Source organism: Canis lupus, chromosome 1 (assembly GCF_048164855.1).
Source record: "Canis lupus baileyi chromosome 1, mCanLup2.hap1, whole genome shotgun sequence".
NCBI lineage: Eukaryota > Metazoa > Chordata > Mammalia > Carnivora > Canidae > Canis > Canis lupus.
Genome location: NC_132838.1, coordinates 14,240,158 through 14,266,503, shown reverse-complemented (window position 1 = coordinate 14,266,503; position 26,346 = coordinate 14,240,158). Strand labels below are relative to the sequence as shown.

General features: G+C 40.1%; 1 protein-coding gene across 3 annotated transcripts; it reads left to right on the top strand.

Annotated features, from left to right (window-relative positions):
- The first annotated feature begins 489 nt into the window (after positions 1-489).
- Positions 490-23,285, top strand: SERPINB12 (serpin family B member 12). Of its 3 annotated transcripts, none has more exons than XM_072821195.1 (8): positions 490-615; positions 11,914-12,088; positions 14,154-14,282; positions 15,040-15,180; positions 16,920-17,037; positions 18,773-18,915; positions 19,877-20,044; positions 21,027-23,285. In XM_072821195.1, exons 2-8 carry the CDS (start codon positions 11,921-11,923, stop codon positions 21,429-21,431), a joined length of 1,272 nt encoding a protein of 423 aa, XP_072677296.1. In that variant the 5' UTR covers positions 490-615; positions 11,914-11,920; the 3' UTR covers positions 21,432-23,285. The 3 variants fall into 3 exon arrangements, with proteins under 3 accessions (XP_072677296.1, XP_072677306.1, XP_072677286.1); XM_072821205.1 differs by having other exon boundaries at positions 517-615; positions 11,940-12,088; XM_072821185.1 differs by lacking the exon at positions 490-615 and adding an exon at positions 667-870.
- Positions 23,286-26,346: the final 3,061 nt, after the last annotated feature.

Here is a 26,346-nt window from a genome sequence, read left to right as displayed (position 1 = left end):
TCACTCAGTCATGGCTCAAGGATGGGTTTTCATAGAACATCATGTATACTGTTCTGTTGCCACTCAGTCAATCCATTTTCTGGGAGTGGGCTGGGGACACACTAAAAAAAAAAACATTCCTCTTGGGTTTTGCGTATTCCATTTACAAACCATGATCTCATGGAGTTTTACAGTGCTGTAAGTTCTCTGTAAGTTGTTTGGGGAGAATAAGGAACAGAGATAGGAGTCCAGGCCTTTCTAGCCTCCCTTTTTAAAGGTTTCTTCTGTAACCTATGGTTTCCTGGAAAATAGCTGGCTGTGGGACAGCTTATAAAGAGAAGCTGTGCCAGTGGAATGCTCTATTCTCAAGGAGGGATAACAGATTTAGAGATAATCACTTCAATCTAAAATTTGTTGAGCTAATAACAATAAATGTGTCTCCCCTCCCACCCCCTGTCTTATAGGTTAATCATTGTGATTCATGGTCATAATTAGAAAGTCATAGAATTACTCAACATCTTTCCTTACCAGTTTTCATAGGCTGTAGGACTTGGCTGCTCCCTCTTCTGTGTGATAATTGAATTGACTTCATCAGAGCACAAACCTAAGCTGGGGACAGTCCTCACTGGCTTCCAGGTATGTATCGGGAGAGGGCAAGCATTTGGTGGTACAGGAGCCTTTGGGATAGTTGTTCCAGTGTTGAAGCTAGATGTTTGAGGATCTTTATCCTTGTGCAAGAGTGCAAGGCAGGTGCTACTTTATCATCATATCATCCTGCTACTTTCTAGCGTCGTGACTGCGAGCAACTGAATGTGTCTGAGTCCCAACTCCCTCATTTGTCTGTTGGGAAAACAATGTCTTCCTCTTTGGCTTATTGGAGAACTGAATGAGGTAATGATGTGGAAGGGTCTGTGACATATAGGGTCCTCTGTAAATGCTTATTACATCTAGATGCAGGTAAGACAGTCTGGGTTGTAAGCTCCTACCGCATTAGGCACCATGAGTCAGGAGCAATCATCCTCTTGTTCACTGGATATGCCTGACACATGGTAGGCACTCAATAAATTTACCAAATGAATGCCTGGGCTATTATTTTACTGGGATACTAGAGAGGTCTAGAGTTTTGCCTGGGATTAAGGTCAAATGCAAATGAGTATTTTTAATTTAAGAAACTGTATTTCTTATCTGTATTATAACATTTGTTTTGTGTAAGGAGAGGTTATATATCCAAGGATATAAAAATTTCATAGGTGTTAAAAATAATGATGTTTTGCCATTTAAAGCAAGGATCAACAAAGTTTTCAGTAAAGAACCAGATCGTAAATATTTTAGATTTTACAGGCCATATGGTCTCCTCACAACTACTCAGTTCTGCCATTGTAGCTGGAAAGCAGCTGCAGACAGTAGTAAATGAATGGGCATGGCTGTATGTCAATAAAAATTTATTATAAAAACAGGCAGTGGACTGGATTTGACCTGAAGGCTCTAGTCTCTGAAACTTGATCAGAAGGTGGAAGCCCTGATTTACAATTGCAGAAGAAATAGATGTCATATAGATTTGGCTAAGAAATGAAAAAAACATTTATGCTGTACTAATTCTATATAATTATACTAATAATAGGAACATTTGTGTAACAGGAGCAGGGAAAGACATATTATTCTTTTTTTTTATAGATGAGAAAATTGAAGTGCTAGAGGTATTTGCTCTAGATGTCAGGCTAGTAGGATTCAGAGTAGGGTCTGGAGCCTCTGATTGCCACTGTGCTGCTCTTTCTGTGTTGTATTCTTTGTCATCTTATAGCTTTGGTCATCTTTGTTCTCTGTGTCTGTCTCACTGGGGCAGACAGTTGGTGTTGTTTGAAGCCTGGAGGCTTCAGTTTGGGATCGAGGAGAATGGAGGGCTTTGATGGAAAGGGTGATTGCAAGTTTTAAAGCAAACTTTTGTGTATTTTAGTCTTTATTATTATTGTTTTTTTTGTTGTTTTAATGGTATATATATGTATTTTTTAAAAAAGATTTTATTTATTTATTCATGAGAGAGAGAGAGAGAGAGAGAGAAAGAAGCAGGCTCCACGCAGGGAACCTGACACGGAACTCCATCCCGGGACTCCAGGATCACGCCCTGGGCCGAAGGCAGGAACCAAATCACTGAGCCACCCAGGGATCCCCTGTATTTTTGATTTTATATCTTGTGGCCCAGGCTTTTAAATATGAAGGATAAAATAATGAATGTGTGCTCAACTGTCTACTTTGGGTAAAAGATTTATTTTTCATTAGTTCAAAGGCCTACTATGCTGATATTTTCCCAATGTACGTTTTGTTTCCTCAGCAACGTGAGGTAAAATTAGATGGAAAAAGAGCCTCTTTAGGATATTTCAAAAAGACTACTTTTATCATAACAGAAGATGTTAATCATATTGTTTTGTGTCACAAGCTGGCAAAGACTTTGGTGAATCATTCTGGCATTCCTGAATTTTAAATCCAGGAAGAAAAGACCAGTTACTAAAGAGTTAAAAGATTGGTTCATAACTCGTGATGAGTTGTAACATACCTAGGAGGAGCCATCTAACTCTACACTTGATGAAATCATATTCTTACAGCCTGTTGACACAGAAAACCTTTCTAGCTTGCCTTGAATAGCAGCGCTGTCAGGGGAGTGACCTCCAAAACTCCTTTAAACTCTAGTATAATTCTCTGATGCTTTAAGTCACTGATACTAGAGAGACTGACTTTCTTCACTCAGGTGAGATTGTGTATGCAAAATCACAAATGATGTTGGCATGTAGTAGACACTCAACGAATTCTCACACCCTCCTTAGTGATTCATTACATTACCTTAATATTTAGCTACAAATAGTGGTAGATTTCATCATTAATGATTGAACAATCATACCACACCAAATTTTTAGGCTTGTAGGGCACAGTCATCAGTAGTCAGATTTTGTTGGATTATTTGAGAGGATAAACAGATTCAGTCCTGGATTAAAAACAGTCTAACAAGCTTTGAATCTGCTCGGGCACCCAGATGCCCAATGTGGTATGAATATCAGCAGCCAACAACAACATATGTGACAACCCCAAATCCAGAAAACCAGACCAAAAAAATTACCTTACTGTGCATGTGAATAGTATCCTTTCTGAAAGGTAATGCTGGACAGCAGCCATGGGAAATAGTTATTGATCAACTAACATGAATTAACTGATTACATATTAAAATTTTCCAACCCCTCATAAGTCCTAACCAATGATGATATTCAACTGAAAAATTATGGTTTTTAGAATCTTGTGGAAGAATTTAGAGAAAAACCCCACTAGCATTTTTCAAATGAAATAGTGAGGAGAATTAACAGCATATTTGTTTTCTATGTTCGCTATTGATAATCGAGAGACCTTCTTGATGCTCAGCTATGAATTTTCATTGGTCAACATCTTACCTTATAAAATGGGCTTTTACTTGTTTCATTTCACACTAGCTGCATAAGTAGCTTACATTCTCCTTATACGTATAGTGTAGATAAGCAGTTTATGTTCTCCATAATAGCAATATCCCCACTTTAAAAAGTTTTTTTTCAAATTTCTCTAATATAATCATATTTGTGGAATTGAAGCTCAGAAATACTATTGTCTGAAAAGAAGCTAGCAAAGGGAGACAAAGGCTGTCAAAAAGGGAACCTGGCCAGAGAGGAGTCCTCATTCTGTCCCTAAATTATGTCAATTCTGCAAGTTTTCACTCTTTCTCACTTTCCTCTAGTTACAACCTTTCTTCCCATTTCTTGGACCCCAAAACAGCCTCAGATATTATCTGGCTCAGTTTTATTTATTTATTTAAAAAGATTTTATTTATTTATATGACAGAGAGAGAGAGCAAGCACAGGCAGGGGGAGCCGGTTGTAGCAGAGGAGGGAGTAGGCGAAGTAGACTGCCTGCTAAGTAGGGAGCTTGTTGTGGGGTTTGATCCCAGGACCCTGGGACCATGACCTGAGCCGAAGGCAGATGCTTAACTGACTGAGCCACCCAGGTGCCCCTCTGGCTCAGTTTTAAAACTTTTGTTTTTTCAGTTGTGGAATATATTTGTCCCATGAAAACTTTATTAAAAGCCTGATAAGAAAAAGGGGAAGGAAGGAAGGCAGAGAGAAAAGGAGGGAGGGGGGGAAAGGAAAAAAATGAGGTATCTGGAGCTCTAAAATTCCTTGAAGAAATGAATAGGACAAATAGAAGAGCATGTCACATGGTGTGGAGGCAAAATTGGACAGACTTTCTGGAGATATTGGCACACAGTTGATCAGTTCTTTGCTTCCTAGCAAATTAGTTTTCTTCTAGAAAGCACTCCTCATGCCATCTCTGTCAGTAGACCTTGATCATTTCCACCCACTGATTGGTATTCAGCTATTCTAGTTGATAAACTAAATAGTAACCCCCCATCTCCAACCCAGGACTGCTAGAGGGAAAAAAAAAAACCCTCACAAATAAGCAACAAACAATAATAGCTTAACATGCCTTTTGCAGATTCTGTGTAATAAGCGAAGAAAAGTTAGAATAACACAGAAATTGAAGTATAAGTGAATGTCCAAAACAATGGTTATATGAAGTAAAATTGTTTTCTTCTCTAGTGTAGCGATTTGAGTTGAAAGATGCGGGGCAGCCCCGGTGGCTCAGCAGTTTAGCACTGCCGTCAGCCCGGGTTGTGATCCTGGCAGACACAGGATCAAGTCCCACATCGGGCTCCCTGCAACGAGCCTGCTTCTCCTGTGTCTCTGCCTCTTTCTCTCTGTGTCTCTCATGAATAAATAAATTTAAAAAAATCTTAAAAAAAGAAAGATGTGGATCAAATATTATGATGAGTCCTCTGAAAAGAGACCCAATTGGAAAGAGTAAAGAAAACATACACATAGTAAGTTAAATATTTAACTCAGTGGAGAGCATAGAATGTATGAAGTTGTTTAAAAATATATATACCATATGTTTGTCTTCTTCTTTTTTCCTCTTTAATCAATCAATGACAATTTTACCTTGGATTTCAAAATGGCACTTGGAAAAGTGCCATCGTGGGAGGGGCAAAGTTCCTATATTTCCATTCTTGATGGGGTGTGGATTGAAACTTACCTGCCCAGCTGTTAGCAGCAACTCTAAAGGCAAGAAGGTAAATGTAAGCATTGCCTAATATCATTCTTAACAATGAACATCGCATTGGAAAATTATTTTAAATCATAGAAACCCAAAGGGGATTTGATTGAAACCAAAGGATATGCTATTCTGATGAAGTCAATGTCTTTTTAAAAAGAGAAGTTTGTTTTATGATGTGTTGAATTTTTTGTAAATGTGGCAATACTTGCTGGGAGATATTAGAAACATCTGTGACTTCACTTGTCCCCCAAGTACCCGGTCAGATGTCTGATGTAGTTGATTGATTTTCTAAAAATGTGGATGTTTGAATAATTTTAAAAATCTTTACATACTTGACAGATTGAATTTTATCTTTTTATTATTCCTATAATATAAAAATGGTATAATATTTAGAATATCTGTATTTTAAATAATATGAGCTTACATTTCTCTTTTGCAACCTGAGTTGGAAATGCTTTTGATTGTATCTTTCACAACTATTTGTCTTTAAAGATTGCTTATCATTCAGTTAGCTTTAACTAGATCTGAAAATATATACTAGCAGTATAGCATCTATGTGTGTCAAGTTGGAATTTCATTCTTGGGTTATTAATAGCTTTGTGGGAATTATGAAAATCATAAGATATGAAATATTTTGGGGATATATTTTTTCTTCCTATTGTGAAGGAAAGAACCCCAGAATATTTTGGGTTGTTAGAAAATCTATCTCATCGAAAGTTTTACATTTCATCTTAAAGGAAACCAATTTAACAAGTGAACTATCTCTAATGCAGAAAAGTAATCAAAACTTGATTCCGCTATGTAGCATCTCTATTGATTGAATGTATGCAGATTGCGTATGAAACACTGAATTATCATCTATAATTTCAAACGTTAGAATTATTTACAGGGAAAAATGGCAGATGTTAGCAAATAAATCCTTAAAAGCTTTGAAGCGCTCTTATGTGCCACAATTTGCATTCTTTACTGATGAGATACAAAGATGAATATAAAACTTGGAACCAGCCTGCAAGAGAATTATGCTTTGGAAGCAAAGACAGAAATATAAAAAAATAATTACCTCACAGAGTGATAAGGGAAACTGAAATATGAATGTTGTGTGTTTAATATCTATATACCTAAGCTATGATCACAAGATTAGAAAGCACGTGGAAAATAAAGTCAACTGATTTGTCAATATTGTGGGAGCAAAATTCAAATTTATTGTGCAGATTGTAGAACATCATTAATGATACCTGATATTTTGTCATCTGCACGATAAGTTTGAATACGAGAGCCAAAGTCCTTTTACTTCATGACAGGTTAAATAATGGATCGCTTACTTGGAAAGTGTTATAGACAAAAATATGATAATATTTCTATTGATATCAAAGTGAGTTTTTTCTTTTTTTTCTGAATAAAGATTGCCAATTAGCCACCCCCCCTCTTCAAAGTTGTGGTCAATGGGAGGTGATATTGGGGAGAATAAGTATGAAATGAATGACCTAAGTCAGATCTAATTTGGGATAAAGTTGTTTGCAATCATGAAGTTCCAATCTATGTTTATGGTATATTTCCAAAGGTTTCAATGCAATCTGAAAAAGATTTTAGAGTAAATGTTCAGTCTAGAGAAGCAATCTCCCAGTAGATCAGAGGAGTCTTGGAAGGACAACCTGAGGCTGGAGATGCCCCGTAGAGGCGAGGTAGTTCAGAGTAGTCCTGATGGACCCTTGGTGTTAGCCATTGGTCAGAGACACCAGTGAAACCAATAATACATGTTTTATTATTTTATTATCATTATTTTACCTTATTATTTTCTTATTTATTATAAGAACATCTTCCTGTCAGGAAGCTTTATTGTGTGTTACTAGAGCTGTGGTCTTGGAGAACACAAGTGTTACCTTCTCTGGATGGCAGCATGATGTAGGAGGAAAGAGGGTGACTGAAGTGACAGATTTCTTGACCAGTCGTGCAACTTAATGATTGGATGTAAAGAGAGGATAATTTCTAATTTACAGGATTGTTTGAGTATTAGGGACAACATTTGTGAAATACCAGGCACATTGTAGACATATTAAATGGTAGCTATTATTATAAAGTCATTGTAGGTGGAGTAGTGCTAATTCCTTGAGATGAATGGATTTTTGGGGGATCTTGCTATTTTAAAGATTTAAAGATTATTTCAAGTCTGTTCGGAAATAATGATGACTGAAGTAAATTATGTACAAGTTTTAAGTTGTAGCTTATTAAGAAGTAGCTGACATCAGCAGTCAGCTTTCAGACTTAGACTTTGCCAAATAGAAAGTTCTTTGTGTGGTGGATGTTTTCCAGAGTGGATTTACAGTACCTCCTGTTGATGTTTAGGGAGCATCCTAATTGCATCTGGAGGCTGAATTTCATTTTGAGAGATTATTCCTCAATTTTCCATGTAATCTTAGTTCTTGTGTTAAACACAAATAAATTTGCAGTGCCTTAAAATTTGCTGCCATGCTTAATAATACATCTACAGTACATTTTAACATTAAATTTTAGACATACATATAAAATTTATGTATAAATATATATGTACATAAATATATAGAGAGGTTATATGTTACTATATTATCATGGACTCTTCTCCTACAGCTTCTTTCACTCAAGTTTGTACTTGTGAGATACGTTTTATCATGGGGTGACGATAGTTCACGCAGACTCATTGGTGTGTATGTTCCATTGTATGACTGACCCACAGATTGTTATTTACCTTACTGATGATGGACATTTGGTTTGTTTCTGAGTTTGGGCTATTATGAAAGTGTTTCTATGAACTTATTTATTATACACACCACTAAGTTTAAAGTCTGAAAGTTATTTTGCTACATACCTCTAATATCTGATACAGGTAGATTTTCATATAATGATGATTAGATCTCTACTTTCCATTTATTGTTAAGCTGGTCCCATTAGTAAATCCAGTGGATTTGGAGACGGGTTTAGTTCTACTCTTTTTAAATTAGTCCTGATAAGACGGGATTTTTGATAAGGACAAGAAAACTGACCTTCGAACTTTTTTTTACTTTATTTTTTGTTGTAACAACATAACATGGCTTTTACTGACCACCAAAGTTAATGAAGAAGAACAATGTTAAGTGGCTTTAAAAATGTTGAAAGTATTATATTTTTAAATTGTCTGCTTGAATATTATTAGAGTAATACTAGAATAAGTCTTGATAAGTGCTATTTAAAATTTTTTTCTTATATAATACTCTCATGCTTTTCCATTTCTTTTTTGATGATTGTATTTATTTATTTGAGAGAGGGAGGGCGAGTGTGTGAGCCAGCATGGGAGGAGGGGCAGAGGGAGAGATTCTCCAAGCAGACACCCTGCTGAGCATGGAGCCTGACACAGGGCTGCCTGACACGGGGTTCCATCCCATAACCCGTGAGATCATGACCTGAGCCAAAGCCAAGAGTTGGACACTCAACAAACTGAGCCACCCAGGTGTTCCTATTTTTTCCATTTTATTTTGTAAATTAATACTGGACTCCTCAAAGCTCTTACATCACCACTGGAGCTGCTTCTATTGCTCTATCTGCTCTATGAGATGGTGAATTTCTCAGAGGCAGAGATTGGGTCTCATTCAGCTCATCCTTTTATGGGCAGTGACCACCCTCATGGGAGAACTTTATAAATGGTTATTGGGTAATTCGGTTACTGTCAGATTTAGCCAGTCTTTAATTTAAAAACAAGCAAAACAACAACAGCTTTCAGAAGGTAATTACCGGATGCCATTTCAGTTAAGTTATTAAATGCTCATTTTTCTTTATTTTAGAGTTTTCTATAACACCAGGAAAGGATTCCTGAAATAAATGTTTACATACAGTCATCCAATATCAACTACACCTTTTTGGATATCCTTCGACAACTACCATTCTTACCCCTCCCTTGGAAGTTTGGGCAGAATTAAAGCTACATAGACTCTGGTGGAAACTTAGAACCAACCACAGGGTAGAACCAGATGGGGCTCAGAAAAGGGATTTTTTGCTGGGTGAGAACATGAGAGTAGCTGGAGCCAGGTTAAGGAACTCATGAAAAGTTAATAAAATTTAGTGTAGATTCTGTTCTTTATGCACCAACAGGAAGAGAGAGTTTAGGGGTGCACTGGAGCTCCTAGAGTGAATAAGGGTAGCAGTAGAATTAGAAAAGGGTGCAAAATACAGTGTATTCTATAGAGCAGGCCTGGGCATGGAGAGGTCTGAGCCTTGCTTTTCTCTTGGCCAGCTTTGTGATTGTGTGGAAGTCACTTTGCTGCTTCTGGCCTCAGGTTTTTTAGTCTTGAGAAGAATGGAAGGAGTTGGCCTGCATGAGCTATCATGTCCTTTCCTTAGTAGGTAGGACTCTGGTTGTTCAGCTCTGTGCAAGTCATGCCAGAAAGGAACACCCTTCCCCTCTAGTGCCAGGGGCACATCCTCACAAAGAACCGGGGTAAATAGCTGGAACGTTTAAAGAGCCAGGTTGAGATCCTTCAACTTTCAATCCAAATCCCATCTTTTCCTTTCGTATTGTGCTCCTAGTCTTTTATAGTAGTAAACAAATAGCCAGAATATCCAATGCCTTTTCCTTTGATGGCAAAGATTTTGATCAAATAGCCACCTCCATTATATGACAAAGACTTTAAAAATATTAGAATTAAAAAAATATATTAGCATTTTTTTATCTGAAAATTTGCAACTTCACACAAGCCTGTGCAATTCCCTCAACTCAGACCACCTTGAATTTATCTGATTTCTCTACTTCCTCAGTAAACTTGTTACTAAATGGGTAATTCCAGCCACTGTTGTAAAGTGAACATGTTGGATGTGAATATATTTTTCCAGATAAAGAATGTAGATTCCTGAGGTGTGAAGCATTACTGAATTCCCAGGCACACTCAGGACATACATGTCTTGGAAAATACCTCCCTGAACTCAGCTTTACCGCACAAAATGAGAAATACTTATGTCACTTACAAATTCAGCAGGGAAAAACATGTAAGCATAAAAAGGGACTCTAAGCTGAATGGGGGTGGTGGTGGCGGGAAACACCAATATATAGTGGGCATGTGTTTGGCCAGCCTGTCCTATATGGAGTGAGATTTAGTAGAAATGGTAGATACAGCACAGAGAGCACTTAGTTTAGGTCAACATGTGTGATGCGATTCTTTGATTCTTTTCTCATCTGGAAAGAGGGAGTGACAATCTACCCAATAAAAGTAAGCTAATATATATAAAACATATGTCTGGCACTATTTAGAAAAATATATATAATGTTTTTTTTAAAGATTTTATTTATTCATGAGAGACACACACAGAGAGAGGCAGAGGGAAAAGCAGGCTCCATGCAGGGAGCCTGATGTGGGATTTGATTCCGGGACTTCAGGTCATGCCCTGGGCCGAAGGCAGGCTCCAAACCGCTGAGCTACCTGGGGATCCCCTAATGTTATTTTTTTGAATGAGGTTTTATAGACTAAAAAAGCCAATGTTAAGCTGAGAAGATGCTAAAACCAGTGTACACTATTCAATTCAATGCAATAATAATTTCTTAATGCTTACTATGTGCCACATGTCTGATGATAAAAAACACAAGTGAGTGGGCTTATATTTCCATCTTGGAAATACAAAGAAAGAAAAAAAAAGGCATTTCCTTTGAGAGGGATAGTCCAAGGTGAGATCTACATAATATTTTCTTGATACTTTTGGAACAGATCACTGGAAGGACAAGGAATCTGTTCTCAAGGAGTCACTCTCTTACTTTGGTTCCATATTACCTGTGACTCTACCCTGTCAAAAGAAAGTATTCAACCTAATGACTTCTAAAACCCAACATCTTTCAAGGTCAATGATCTCTTAAACAATATTGATGACTGGCTGAAGCACCTCAGGTCCTACAGATTGCATGTGGAATGGGTCAAAGGAGGTGAGAAGGTGACAAAGGACATGACTTATGACAATTTGTTGGGTATATCCTCAGTCCTAGGACATTGAGGGGAGAGTGCTGGAAAGGGCTTAAGCAGAAACAGGTATAGCCTGTGGAGAAGGAGGTGGAATAAAGGTTTCTTGATTGCTAACCTGACCATGAGGACACGGTTACCTGTAACTTTGTTTTACTTGAATAAAGGCAGTCCTACCACAATAGAATTGTGTCCCCCAAAGACATGTCTAAGACCTAATCTCTGGTACCTTGAATGTGTTCTTATTGAGAAGTGTGGTATTTGTAGCTGTAATCAAGTTAAGATGGGGTCCTCCTGGATTCGTGTGGGCCCTATTCCAGTGATTGGTGTCCTTATGAGAAAGGGGAAATTTGGACTTGCACAGAAGACAGTGAAGAACACCACATGAAGATGGGGGCAGAGATTAGTGATGCCTCTACAAACCAAGGAACACCAATGGTTGCTGGCAACCACCAGAAGCTGGGAGAGAGGAAAGAAGTAGATTTACCGGGACAGCCTCCAGAATGAACCAATCCTGCCAACACCTTAATTTTGGGCATCTGGTCTCCTGAACTGAAGAAGAATACATTCCTCCTATTTAAACCACCTGGTTTGCGGTGGTTACCACAGCTCTAGGAAAGTAGCTCACATCACTAAATGAAAATAGATCTCTGTCTGTATCAATATCAATATGGAAATCAATATCTATACAGCAGGATGACGATGGCTCTAGTTTTCAAGTTTTTAATAACGTGTTGAATCATTGTATATGATTATATTTCATGTATGTAAAATGAGAACTGTGGATTTATCTTCCTCTGATCATCATGTTCTCTCTCTCTCTCTCTGTTTTATTTTGTTTTTGGTTTTAAACTGTTGTCAGTTTCAGGATGGATTCTCTTGTTGCAGCCAACACCAAATTTTGCTTTGATCTTTTCCAAGAGATAAGCAAAGATGATCATCATAAAAACATCTTCTTTTGTCCCCTGAGCCTCTCAGCTGCCCTTGGCATGGTCCGCCTGGGGGCCAGAAGTGACAGTGCAGAGCAGATCGATCAGGTATGGATCTAGTACCTCTGGGTCCACTCTCAGAGTCAGACCCTTGTCCCTCTTTGACAAGCCATGCTGCTCACTGAGCCTGGGGCTTGGAAGGAGGCTGCATCTGCCCTGGAGCATTCATTTATGTCCTGCATGTTCTCTCTTCAAGGCTCTGCCTCCTTTGTAACATTTCTCCAGCCTCCTCAGTCTCAGCTTTTCTCAGTCACCTTCTCTGTCTCTGTCTGTGTGTCTGCATGTCTGTCCCTCTTCCTCTCTATAATTATCCATGCTGATACTGCTAGCAATATTCTTAATGTGTGTATGTGTCTTCTCTCTTTCATTCCATAAATAAATATTTAGTAAGCACCAATTATGTACCCAGTGGCTAAAGATCTTGGAGTCCTCCCTGACTCCTCTCTTTCTCTCCCACTTTACATCAAACTCTAACTCAACCTCTTTTCTCTTAATATACATCCAGAATGCTGGCACTTCCTTCTATGTCCCTGAGGCCTGACTCAATATCATCCTTTCTAACCTGGATGCAACTTTCTCATGGGCTTCCTTGTTTCTGCTGACAGTTTGTTCTCAATCTATCTGCCAGAAAGATCCTTTAGAAACCTCAGTCAGAGCCTATTTCTCATCTTTTCAAAACCTGGACTTCCAATTTGGCTAATGACAGGAGCCTGAGTCCTTACCGTGGCCATGAAGGTCTTGTATCTGAATTCTAGACAGATAGGTGACTCCCTCTATCACCCTGTCCCCTCCCCACTCCTCCAGCTACACTGGCTTCCAGGTTCCTTGGGTAAGCATGCCCACTCCTGCCTCAGAGCCTTTGCTCCATTCCATTTGCCTCATGGCTTTTCCCCCAGACAAGTGATCTATAACTTACTTTCTCCTTCAGGACCTTGATCAGAATTTACTTCTCAACCAGGCCTACCTTGAACTCTCAATCTGATGTTGCATCTTGACATCCAACCCTGTAAAATTCCCTCTTCGCCCAGCTACTTTCCCCCACATGACATTTGCCATCTTCCAACACAATGCGTACAATAATTCATTACTATGTGCCTCCCCTACTAGAATATAATCCCCCAGATGGCAAGATACTTTGTCATAGAACAGAGCTTGGCTTATATTAGCCATCCAATACAAATTTGTAGAAAGAATGAATGAAAGTGACAGGAACAACTTGCCGAATAAACTATAGGCTCCTGAGGTTGGCCTTATAACTTCCCTGGATCTCGCACATGTCACAGAGGTTATATGGGAACCCCACTGTTGCCTTTAATATGGAGGAGTTGAATTCTTGGATTAAGGTAGAATGTGTTTGGGGTCATCATTCTACCTTATTCATTTACTTTGATTTAGAATATTATTCCATTAGCAAAACTTAGCTTTAGAGTGTGGTTGGCATCCTCATCCTCCATGAGGTTTCAGATGTTCTTTCTCCAGGCACCTGGCTTTCGCTTGTTCAGGAAAACTGTGCTGAGCAGTGCAAGATGTGCATTTGTATCTTACCTTTCTGCAATGATCTGTGTAACTTGTCTTTTGCTGTTATCACTTGCTTGTTTGATTGGAAGGTCTAGATCACTGCTAACACAGATATAATTCGAATCTCATAAGTAATTAAAAAAATTAGTAGCCATGAAGAAGTAAAAAGAAATGAGTGAGACTAATTTTAATAATATTTAACTCAATACATCCAAAATATCATATCAACATGCAATCAATTAAAAAATGTAAATGAGATATTTTACTCTTTTTTTCATACCAAGTCTTCAAAAGTCCAGTGTTGTGTTTTACACCAACAGTCTGCCTGGCTCAATAACCACATGTGTTTCATGGATACCTTGATATTCTTTTAGTTTGATTACATTCACTCTTAAATGCGGACCTGAGGGTAGCATGCAGTTCACTTTCCTTCCATTCCACTTCACAACCAAGTCAAGAGAAACATCCACTCCCCTTGGAACTGTTGTTGTTTGACTATGTAATCATTGTCCCTCTCACACTATAAAACTGTGTTTGAAACAGACTTCCTGCTATTCATATTTTCTAAGAGACTCCCATAATTGTCATCATGCAGGTCCTCCACTTCAGTGAATTTTCCCAGAACGAAAGTAAAGAACCTGATCCCTGTCTGAAAAGCAAAAAACAGGAAGTGCTGGCTGACAGCTCTCTGGAAGCGCAGGAAGAAATAAAGGGGTCTCTGCAGGTGAGCCACTACAAATTCCTGCCCCTCTTCTTATGAACTGCTCCTTCTGGCTGTGCTGTATTTGGCAATGGTTACTTATCCCCAAACGTTAGGTCCTGGCTGTCATCAGCGGCAATGGCAAGAGCAGGAACACCATATGACCTCCAATTCTTTTCTGATTCTGTATCTTATGTGTTGTTGGCTGTAAGCTACTTTCCTAAAGAGTAGGATTTCGTATCTTCTGCTCTTCATGATAAAGACAGTTGAGCAAAGCCCCATTACTTATCTACTTTTACAGGGTACAGGTCCCCAGGACGGAGCATGGTTGAGGATGAAGGGCAGTTAGGGGTAGGAATCAGCTGTGGGAGTCTTATTTCTTTCTCCAGTTTTCCCCTTTCTAGTTCATGGGGTAATCTACTGATGCACAAAACTTTTATTGGTTGTCTCATACCAGGAGTGGGAAAGATATTCTCCAGGTTATATATTCCTCTACCTTAGAATGTTTAAGAGGAGGGCAGAGAGGTGGTTGTCTTTTTCTTCTATCTTTTTGAATATAGAGAAAAACAAGGTGCGCTGATCTAAAATATAGTACGCACTGCTGAGTCCCCGGGTGTATTGTTCCTGGATGACCTTGACACCAAGTGGGAGCCGTGATCTTCCCCTGGGATCACTTCCAGCCCTCCATCCCTCTCTTCCTCTCAGCTTGCTCCCCCACATGGTAACAAAGTGAAATGACTCATTTCAGGATCAGGTCACATTTTCTTTCTTCTTTTGTCAGGAGGAGTCTTCCAGTGATGAGAGTGGACTGCTCAGTTGCTACTTCGGGCACCTTCTCTCCAAGATAGACAGGATCAGAGTTGATTACACCCTAAGTATTGCCAACAGGCTTTATGGGGAGCAGGGATTCCCCATCTGTTCGGTGAGTTCGGTGTGGCTGATGATGAAAACTATCACACAGCGTACTATTTAAAATCAGTTGAGTAGCTGGATCACTCAGCTGGCACCTCTGGACAGGAGGATGTGCTGTGGACCGGGGGGCTCCCTGGGGTCCCCTGTCTATTGTCCTTCTGGGTTTCAACGTGAGCGGTGTATGAGGCCTGTTGTGGGGGGAAAGAGGGTCATGTCACTAATAGTTTTCAGGGCACGCGTGGGTTTGGTAATGGCCTTGTGTCTTGGGATGGTCTTTCCCAGTAAAGGTGCCTTGCAAATGCACTTGGTAGCTCTCCTTTCCATCTCTCCCTCCGCCCCCAGCACTCCCCTAAAGTCCCCTTTCAGGCCACCAGCAGGCCACATCTCAATAAAACTGTACTCACGTAGCAGCACCGAGATGCGGTGGAAGGAGACTGAGTCTGGAGCCAAAAGGCTCATGGCTTGTCCCTGTGGCTGAGCAGCGTGTGCCTCCAGCGAGGTGCATCTGAGTCCAGGCTCCAGCTTCCTCTGTCACCACCAGAAGGAGCCACATACTTAGCAAAGGACACGAGGGGTGGGACCACGGGCAAATGTGTGATGCAGTTGGTTAGGCTGGTCCGGGGAGGGCACAGGCTTAACCTCCTTTAGCCAAAATAAGTATGTTCTCCCGCAACAGAAATGAGATTGTAGATGCTGCTCTTTTTTTTTCTTTTAAACTAGGCTTATTGAGTTATAAATTCACATATTATATGATTCATCTATAAAAAATGTACACCCGAGTGGCTTGGGTATATTACTTATGGCTTTTCAAAAAATTGTGGTAAAACATAATGTAAGAGTTGCATTTTTCACTATTTTTTAAGTATACAATTCGGTAGCATTGAGCACATTCACCATGTTGTATAAACATCACCCAATTTCCAAGACGTTTTCATCGCCCCAGAAACTCCAGAACCATTAAGTAGGGTTTTAATTGCTAAAAATAGAGGCATTATATAGCTAAGTCTCTCAAGTTACTTAATATTCATGTTGCAGTGTCTCCATAAATGGGTTATATCCAAGGAAAAGGTATCTGAGGGAAAGGCTTGTGCCCTTGTAACTGTGGACTGCTTTATGAATCAGCATTCTTTTTTCTTTTTGTAAGATTTTATTTATTTTTGAGAGAGTGTGAACTGGAGGAAGGAGCAGAGGGAGTGGGAGAAGGAAGGGAAAGAATCTCTTTTGATAAAAAAAAATCATTTATGAGAGACATAGAGAGAGAGACATAGAGAGAGAGGCAGAGACATAGGCAGAAGGAGAAGCAGGCTCCCTGCAGGGAGCCTAGTATGGGACTCTATCTCAGTACCCCAGGATCATGATCTGAGCCAAAAGCAGACTCTCAACCAGTGAGCCACCCAGGTGCCCTGAGGAGAAAGAGTCTTGAGCAGACTCCATGCTGATCGCAGAGACTGACACGGGGCTCCATTTCACGACCCTGAGATCATGACCTGAGCTGAAAACAAGAGACGAGCGCTTACCCAACTGAGCCGCCTCGGTGCCCCGTGAATAACCCTTCTATATCCTAAATTGTCACCACAATGAGTGTAAGGCCTCTGGCTAATTGAAAGTGGGCATAGATAGAGACCACATGCATCCTGTTTAAATAACTGGGCACATCTCTCACTTGGCTTCTCTTGACTGCCTCATGCCTAACTATCATCACGGTTATCTGATTTCATTGCATTCTTTCTCTTTATACCAATTTAATAGGAATACTTAGATGGTGTGATTCAATTTTACCACACGACCATTGAAAGTATTGATTTCCGAAAAGAAACCGAAAAGTCCAGACAACAGATTAACTTTTGGGTTGAATCTCAGTCCCAAGGTAAGAAAGCCCAAACGCATTGTAGCTGGTGTTCTTTTCCACTTAGAGGAGAAAAGTCAGGCCAGTGTCTGAGATTGCTAGTCTGTCACGACCAGGCGCTCACTTACATGGACCACGTTCAAGGCCATTTGGCAGGTGCGAACAGTCAGACACTTAGATGCTGCGCTGCTTGCTGTTGCTCTTTTGCTCCAACAGAAGAGGTGAAATCCTTTCAGCCAAGCACATGCCAGCAGGATGTTAACTATTTCCATTTTGTTAAAAAAAAGATCAGTAGAAAGATTGTGAGGAGTGGGAAATGGGAACATAATAAAAGCCCAATTTTTATCAACCTTTCATTAACTATATAGGTGTTTTCTGAGTTAAGGAGGGTTTAGAGATACCAATGAGAAGTGAAACTAGAAACTTTAAGTTCAATGGAATAGTTTTTTTTTTTAAAATATGAAACTCCCCTGTCTGAACTCATCTTGGGAGAAGTGACTAAATCCAAAATTATTTCTCCTTGCTTGGTCCAAATGCCACAGAAATTCCTGTTCCTTCAGGGTTCCACTCAGTTGCCAAAAGGAAAGTGCGTTAGCTGAAAAAATTCATACTAAGCCACAAATATCTCATTTTTCCTAGTTAGTTAACTCTCCTGGAGTATTTAAAGTGTAGGTGATGCCAACATAATCTATTATTATGGGGTTTAAGTGGAAGTGCTACAGTAGGAAGCTTTACTCATCTTTAAGGACTCGGCATGCATTCAAATAACCGATGGATTGGTACTTTGCGGTGGAAAAGAATGCTGGACTATAAATGGATGACAGCATGGGATTTTCCAGGCTGCTCGGTGGCTGTGTTATGGTGAAAAGAGCCTCAGAGCTGGGCCAAGAGCTAGAATCTGGCCCCAGAAATGATCTCAGCCAGCCTTGCTGAGTTTTGACATGTGGCCTTACCTCTTACTGGCTGTAGTTTATTCCTTATAAGAAAAGATAGCAATACTTACTTCTCATGGTTGACATGAGATGGAATGAGAGAGGACACACGGAAGGCCCTATTCATATATCCTGACTAGGCCGGGATATAAAAACCATATAAAAACTTATATGCATTTTTGTTTGTATTTAAGCATACGCCTTTTGCTGTGATGAGCGCTTGAGGTAGGAATTTTACACAATAGCTCTGTTTCTCGAAGAGGTTATAATATAATCAGGTGGCAGGGGCTACTCTGAAAGTTAAATCATGACACAGGATGTCCGATAGCAAGTTCCCACCACAGTGGTTCAGTGAATCGAAGGAAATTCTCTCTGTTTCAGTGCTTTAGAATGGGTCCCTCTTGGGGTTGAGTGATAGCGTTTCTCCCCCATCAGTTCCACCCTCACCTCCACCACACCCAGAACTGTGAGTCTTGTCATTTTCTTGGGTTAGTTCTCTCTCTCTCTCTCTTTCTTTTTGTAAATATTCTTTTATTTGTTCTTGAGAGACACACACAAAAAGGCAGAGACACAGGCAGAGGGAGAAGCAGGCTCCCCATGGGGAGCCCGATGCGGGACTTGATCCCAGGACCCCGGGATCACGGCCTGAGCCAAAGGCAGATAGATGCTCAACCACTGAGCCACCCAGGCATCCCTCTCGAGTTAGTTCTTGAATCAGACATGCCATAGCCTTGGGGATGGGAAGCAGCATTAAGGAAAATCTGTCTACATGAATACCTCTGATACAACTCATACTCAGGATATTCTCTGAAACCTTTTTAAAGGTAAAATCAAGGAACTTTTTGACAAGGATGCTATTGACAGCACAACCGTGCTCGTGCTGGTGAATGCTGTTTACTTCAAGGCCAAATGGGAAAAATATTTTGACTCTAAAAACACAGTTGATGCACCTTTCTCTCTAAACGAGGTAAGATATTACAGCACATGGTTTTCTAGACATCCCACTGATAATTCCACTAAGAAGTACAATTTGCAGGATGTATAGTCAAATTTAGAACTTAGGTCTCTGGGTTACAGCATACAATATAATAAGAATATTTTGTTATTAGCAAAAATCAGTACCTGAATTTTGTTGACCACCTCATTGCCAGGTACTGCGCTGAGCATTTTCCACTCATTATTTCACTTGTTCCCTAAAATATCATTATGAAAATGGGTGTTATTATTTCAATCTAGGAGTTGAGGGAAAAGAATGCAAAGGTTAGGTTACTTAGCTAAATTCATGCATTGGCATTCACATCTGTATTTGTCTCAAGAAACCCGGGATCTTAGCCCAGACTGTCGAATGGAGGAAAGGAAAGGATTGGATCCCACTCCACCATCTGTTAGCTATGTCACTCTCACAGGCATTGTTCATCCTCATCTGTAGACTGGTGATGTCTCACAAGGTGTCTGGGGTGGTGCCCTGTCATCTGATGGAAGCCTAGGAAAAAATGTTGTTTTTTAATAGTACGTGATTATCGTTTAACCAAAGTTTCAACTGGCGCTGGGGAGGTCATTCAGGCCAGTGAGGGCAAGGGGTCAGGTGAGGCTAAGAGACTGGGACTGGGTGGGGCAGGCATGGAGGAGGAGCATGTGGGGCTTGTTTCCCTGGCTAGGGTAGGTTGATGCCTGGATGGACAGTTTACCAAGAAGTGACCTTAGGAGCTGAAGAACCTATTAAAACCATGTGAAAATAAAGTGTTGGCAAAGGAAGGGCTGACTGATCAGTGGGCCCAGAGTTCATAGGTTAGATCACTGGCATGACTTAAAGCTTCTGGTGAAGACCCTTCTCATGAATGGAGCCCTGTTCTCAGAAGAGAAGGAAGCCACGTGAGCTTGTGAACTTACTCGGGCAGTCCTGTGATTTTCTGTCTTGTCCACTGCAGAATGAAAAGAAGACTGTGAAGATGATGCACCAGAAAGGCCTATTTAGAATCGGCTTCATAGAGGAGCTGAAGGCACAGATCCTCGAAATGAGGTACATCAAGGGGGCACTCAGCATGTTCGTCCTGCTGCCTCCTTACTCTGCAGATAACGTGAAGGGCCTGGAAGAGGTAAATCATCACTTGCACATCTCTCCAAAATATGTCATCTGTCGATCTCCAGAGAGGGAGAGGGGCCCTATTTACCATTTACCTTTCTGAGGAAGGATGGCACCTCAGCTAGCAGATGTATCAGAGAGTATATCAGAATCTGAATTCTGTGAGATAGTTCTTCCTCATTGATTTAGAAAAGAACAAATGCCAAAAGCATTGGATAGGACTCACCTCTCCCATTGCGTAGCTCTTGGCAGTTGTCCTCTGGACCAGACCAAGGAATCATCTGGACGCAGAGGGATGTGAGAATTGCTACAAATGAAACTTCTTTTCCTTTTCTCTGAATAGCCTGATTTCAGTCAATCTCTTGATTGAACTATTCTGCTATGGGTCACCTCACGACCCTTCAGCTGAAATCTGTTTTTGTGTGCACATGCCTTGAGAGAGTGGAGACACTGACACCGTAATAGATTGCTCGTGAGGTGTGAATCAATGAAGGCTATGGAGGCTTGGCTGTATACTGTTCTGTGCAGCGAAGAGTTGGAGACAGAGGGAGAGAGAAATACCTGGATAGTGATCACAGAAATGGCTGTTATTCAAAATGTATTGTGTACTAGTGCTATGTTAAATATTTTACATACCTTGTTTTGTTCAACCCTCGCAATAGCCTAATGATATTCACTTTATTTTTTAGAAGAGGGGATTGAACCTCAGAACGTTAAGGCTTGGCCAAGCTCACCCAACTTGGTTGACTGACCTTTGCTGGGCTTTGACATTCAGATACCAGATGACACTAGAACTAAACCATCCTATGACTTTTAAAGAGGAAAGTAGTTTGCTTTGAGGAATTTAAATGAAATCAGAATATTTTGAGGCTTAGGGAAGGACCCAGAAGATTGTTATACTGGCTGTTGAAATAGGCTCAAGCCCTTTAAAGTAATTGGGACATCCTCTGCAGGATCATAATCTGACCCTACACATTATTTCCTTCCTCTTATAGCTTGAAAAGAACATCACTCATGAAAAAATAGTGGCCTGGAGCAGCTCAGAGAATATGTCAGAAGAAACAGTAGAGGTTTCCTTCCCACAGTTCACCCTGGAAGACAGCTACGATCTCAATTCTATTCTACAGGACATGGGCATCACGGATGTCTTTGAGGAAGGGAAGGCTGATCTTACTGGAATCTCTCCAAGTCCCAATTTGTACCTGTCAAAAGTTGTCCATAAAACCTTTGTGGAAGTGGATGAAGATGGCACCCAGGCAGTTGCTGCCAGCGGGGTTGTTGGCATGGAAAGGTCCTTATCTTCCGGGGTGACATTTACTGTTGATCATCCCTTCCTCTTTTTCATCAGACACAACAAAACCAAAACCATTCTCTTCTATGGCAGGGTCTGCTCTCCTTGAAAGGAGCACAGTGTCTAGTACTTGGGAGCTGGAAGAAAGTGGTGGTATGGTCCCCCCCTGGCATAACATGGGCATTTGTGTTCTCATTGATATCCAAAGCTGACCAAATTTTATCACAGCTCTATGCCTCCTTCCTCCAAGCACTGGCCCGTGCTTGTCCTGATCCTTCTCTCACCCTGTAGCTGACTTTCATCTATGTCCATTAGTATCGAAGACTCTGGCCCCTCCTTAACCTTTCCCTTTCACCGCACTGAGCACTCAAGTATATCATTTCCCCTCTGTGACCTACAGGTCAATGTTATCAAGAATGTGACTGACGTTAAGTTCCCTACCTCCTTATGAAGGAATCCTGAAAGTTCATTAGACCACTTCTAGGAGAGGATAAACTCAGAAGCCACTTTAACATGGGCAGCAGGAGGAAATGTTTAAATGGAATGTGTCTTAGAAACTCAGCTCTGTTTCTACTATAGTTAAAACCATGGCCCATTGCTGGGCAAGATGTCCTGCCTCTTCCTCATAGAAGATGCCCCGTAAGGTGCTTCTCCTCCGGGAGAAAGTAAGAGGATTTATTACTGAAGAGGATTTAAGTGAGAATACAAGGACAGAAGCCTGCCCCGACCAGCACTCATTCTGCACAGAACAGGATACGTTTTGTGAATCTGACATTGACCCAGGAGAGCGGCAATGGATTTAAAAATTAGTCTCAGCTTTCCTTATTGAGTCTCCTAGGCCATCATCATGAAGCACGATCCTCTGTGTCTCCTTCACCCCCTTCCTCAGAGAATTCTCCTCAGTAGTTACCCCTAGATACCCAGCATGTTAGGTAGGACAGGGGAGTGCTGCCTTCACCTCAGGCTGCTGGTCTCCCTGGCCCTCTCTGTCAGGAGTCTGGCCATGTGGACCTATTTCCTCCTGGAGGCCTCATGCCTGGTCACATTCTGAGAATAGGCCTGGGTCTGGGCATGATGCATGTGGAAACTTCTGTCAGGAAGGCCTTGGCTTCATATCAAGCTCTAGTCTACTGAAAGCCTGATGCCCGAGTGTTCAAGACTCCAGGACCTGGGACCTTCGTTCTCTGATATGTCTGTCTGAATTCTTGATTTCTGCCTTAGCTGAATGCTCTGTAATGCCTACTAACAATGCCTAACTCCAGGACGTTGCCAGTCATTCTGTCAAGGTGAATTCCTGGTCTTGGTCATGGTTCTGTTTTCTTGTCCCACCCTATGAGCATCATCCTCCTAGTTGTCAGTTAAGTGTGGCTGTGGCAGTTTTTGGAGGAGGAGGTACGTTAAGTTCAGCGCTGTCATGCCGCCTCCCCTCCAGCCCCCTTTTCCTCTACATTAATAATTGCTTTGTGCTGTGAGGGACAAGTTCCATATTCCCCATATAGGCTTCTCATCGTCAAGGTTGTTTGTGAGTATAGAAAAAATTCTCATTGATAGTGTAAGGCAGCTTGAGGTGGCTCTTCCAAGTCCTTGCCACAGAATGCATGTCCCATGGTCAAATATATGTCAGGTAATCAAATATATAGTCTCTTCTGTGTTTCCTTTTTGGGGTTGATGTTTTGAAGATTCTGTGCCTGGCCTGTCATCATTATTGGATACTGAGCTGGAAAACTATCACCTATGTGGCATTGTCTGGCCTTGCTTATGTTCTTATTCTTTTCCTTGATAAGCACATCTTTCATTTGTATTGGTATCTCTCAGAATTTTAATCACAAAAGGAAAAATGTATCTATTTACAAAAATGAGAATGAGATTCTTAAGTCTTTCTGTGAATCAGTGAGCAGACTCTTTACTAATCTTCCATTGATTAAAATGTTTTTTCTTAGTAAATAAAGCACTTTTGTAGTTAGTTATAATGTGTATACTATTTTATGTGCCAACTATTTTAGTTACCTAAGCCTAACTTTAAATACTTTCATCCAAAAATATAGAAATACATAATCTATAAAGCTAACCATTCATCTCAATGATGTCAGAAAGATATCTCTTGTGCCAGAAAATCATTTCCAACTTTCCACCAGAATTACATGTGAAGGCATATACAAAAGATGAAAGCTTGCTATGATTCTAAAACCTAGGAGTGATTGCCAATGTAGCATCACATTTGGAAGACATTTCTGCTGACTACAAGTTAAGAGCTGGACGGCAAGCCTAGTCAAGGGGTTCCCGGTACTGTGTCACTCCGTGTCAGTCTGCTTTGTGCCCTACTATTACTGCCTCCTCCAGGGTTAAGACACACAAGAGCTCTGTCAGTTTAAATTCCAGACATCAACTTCTCTCCTTTGTCCTTGCTGAGGTCTTCTAGCCTCTGTCTTTCTTGTCATTTTCTTTCTTCCTGCAGCCACTTGAAGACTGAATGAAACTCCCTCAATACAATGCACAGGAAAGTGAAGAGAGGTATTGGCACTTTCTACCCTGAGTAGTCTAGCCTTCACAATCGAGTATTTTTGGTGGGACAAAGACAGAAAGAACCCTGGTGGTAATGTTGTTGGATTCATGTATTTCATTTAATCCTTCCATTTGGAGTGTCAGAGAGACTACATGGAGAGGAAAGCATTCTAACTTGGTCCAATGGAACTACAATAGATGGAAGCCTATGAGAAACTGGGGATCATGCTCAAATCTAGGAGTTCTTGACTCTCATTCTTGCGCCAGTGAGATTGACCCTTTAATATAGCAGCCCAAGACACAGAGAGCATGCAAATCCGTGTTCTATAAGTGCTAGAAAACCAACCTGAGTGTGCAAATCTGGGGAGTGAGCTCCTCTGTTTCTAGTTGAAGATTCCTTCTGCTTAGCAACATTGACAGGTGGGACAAATGAGGCAATGTAGATTCCTAAACAACTGATTCATGTACTCTAACTACAAACATTCTGAGAAGAGAACCAGGAATGTGTTATACCCAACAGGCCCTCTAGTACTCTTCAGTTCACAGGCTCTGTACATTCTGTTTTATTTCAACCTGGGCCCTCCTTATGATTTCATACATTATCTAAAGCATCTTCACCCCTCAAGCTCCTCCCCCGTTTTTCTTAATGCAGAAGCAAGCCTGAGCATACATTGCTTCATCCCTGATTGCTATTTACTTCTTTTGCATGTGTGGATTTTTTTTTTTAAACTACAGTGTCATTAACTTTAGGTGGAGGCCCTATGATTGGGATGATGGGTGCCATGTGGTGTGTCAGTGGGTTTCTTTGCTCCATAATTGAAGGCCAATGTCAAATGTGTTCTTCATCCACATTACTTGTGTTGTGTTCTTGTTTTCCCAAATTCATTGTCTTACTTTTTTATTTCTTTACTCAAATATAACACAAGATTTATCCCAACACATGCACACCTCTTACCAATGTGTTCTATATACTTAATATTTAATTTAAAAATTCTCATACACTGTTTCCCTTCTAAATAATGTTATCCATTATGTTCATCAAACAATGTTTTAGCTACAGATGGGTGAAAGGATTTGAGAAGAAATCAAATGCACAACCGTGGAACTGGTGGAAACTCACACACCTTTTGTTGATACACACGGGTTCGAATAGATCATTACAGGACCAGGGTTAAGTAAATGGGAAAAAAACATAGGGCCATAAAAAAAAAATAGTGCCCAATAAGGAATTAATATATCATGCTATGGACAAAAAAAAAATGAGGCTTCAGAAAATGATTTGTGGCAAGAACCAGAAAAGAACCTTAGAAAACTTTGATAGGTTTGAAAAAGGTAGGCATCTGTGGAATTAAACAGAAATCTATGAAGATAAACTGTAGATAAACTGTGACAACGTGCGAAAGAATTGGATGAGATATAAAAGACTGCCAGGGACCTCAAAATACAATAGCAGAATTTAAATAGATTTTAGAGGCAGTAAAGAAGCAGAAATGGTGCCTAGAAAATTTATTTAATGAATAGAGTGTATTTCAGTGTTTGTCTTAGAATATTTAGGAAATAATAGAAGAGAAATTCACTGCTATGAAGAACAGAAAGTAAGCCCAAGAATTATGGCATTTCTGAGAAAGCATGCATATTAATTGGCATTAAATTAATAATCAAAGACACAATTACAGAGAACTTTCTTAACTTGGATAGTCACCTGATCACATGGATTGATTTCCAAGAGAAGTAAGCAAAAATGCACTTGCTAAAACATTGTAAAAATAAAAGATTGAGAAAATAATTCTGTTAACATTTGGGCAAAAAAGAACATAGTTCGCTTTTAAAGAATAATCAGAGGCTCTTCAGACATTCATGTTGTGTTGAATATCTGAAAACTAGGAAACCTAGTCTACAGGTTTGAGGGGAAAATATACAACTGAAGAATTTCCTGCCCAGTCAAGTTGTAAATGCAACAGAAAATCCTTTCTAGCTATACTGATGCGTTTAATCCCCAGCACCAGGCACCATGCTATAAACATCATAAGAATTAAAATTCAGCTCATGATGCTTTCAGTAGAATCCAATGCAGTCAACGGCTCTAAGAATAAGGAATTTCATCAGTAAAAATATGATTTCAACTGACAATCAAAAAAGAAGAGAAATCCTTAATTTTAAATTCTAATTATGTCCCCAAATTGTGGGCAGCTGAGACTCTTTTGCATTTTTTTAAAATGTTGGGTCCATGCATGAGGTGAGTTTCAATATCCAGAATAAGACTACTGTCATGAAATTAGAACAGTAATAGTTCTTGATATTTGTCAAGTCCTTATGTGTACTGGTATTGATCAAAGACCTTAGTATGAAAAAAAAAAAAAGACCTTAGTATGTGTTAGCCCATTTAATCATCTCAATCATCCTCAGAGATAGGTTATTATTAATACCTATAGTTAGCAGATGAGGAAATTGAGGCACAAAGTCACCCAGGTTGCAGATGATTGAACTAGGAGTTTGAACCTGGCAGTCTGACTGGATGTTTT

Coding starts and splice junctions, on each gene's coding strand:
- SERPINB12 (XM_072821185.1), top strand. Junction 15,181..16,919: donor AGGGATTCCCCATCTGTTCG/GTGAGTTCGGTG, acceptor CCAATTTAATAG/GAATACTTAGATGGTGTGAT. Junction 18,916..19,876: donor CACCTTTCTCTCTAAACGAG/GTAAGATATTAC, acceptor TGTCCACTGCAG/AATGAAAAGAAGACTGTGAA.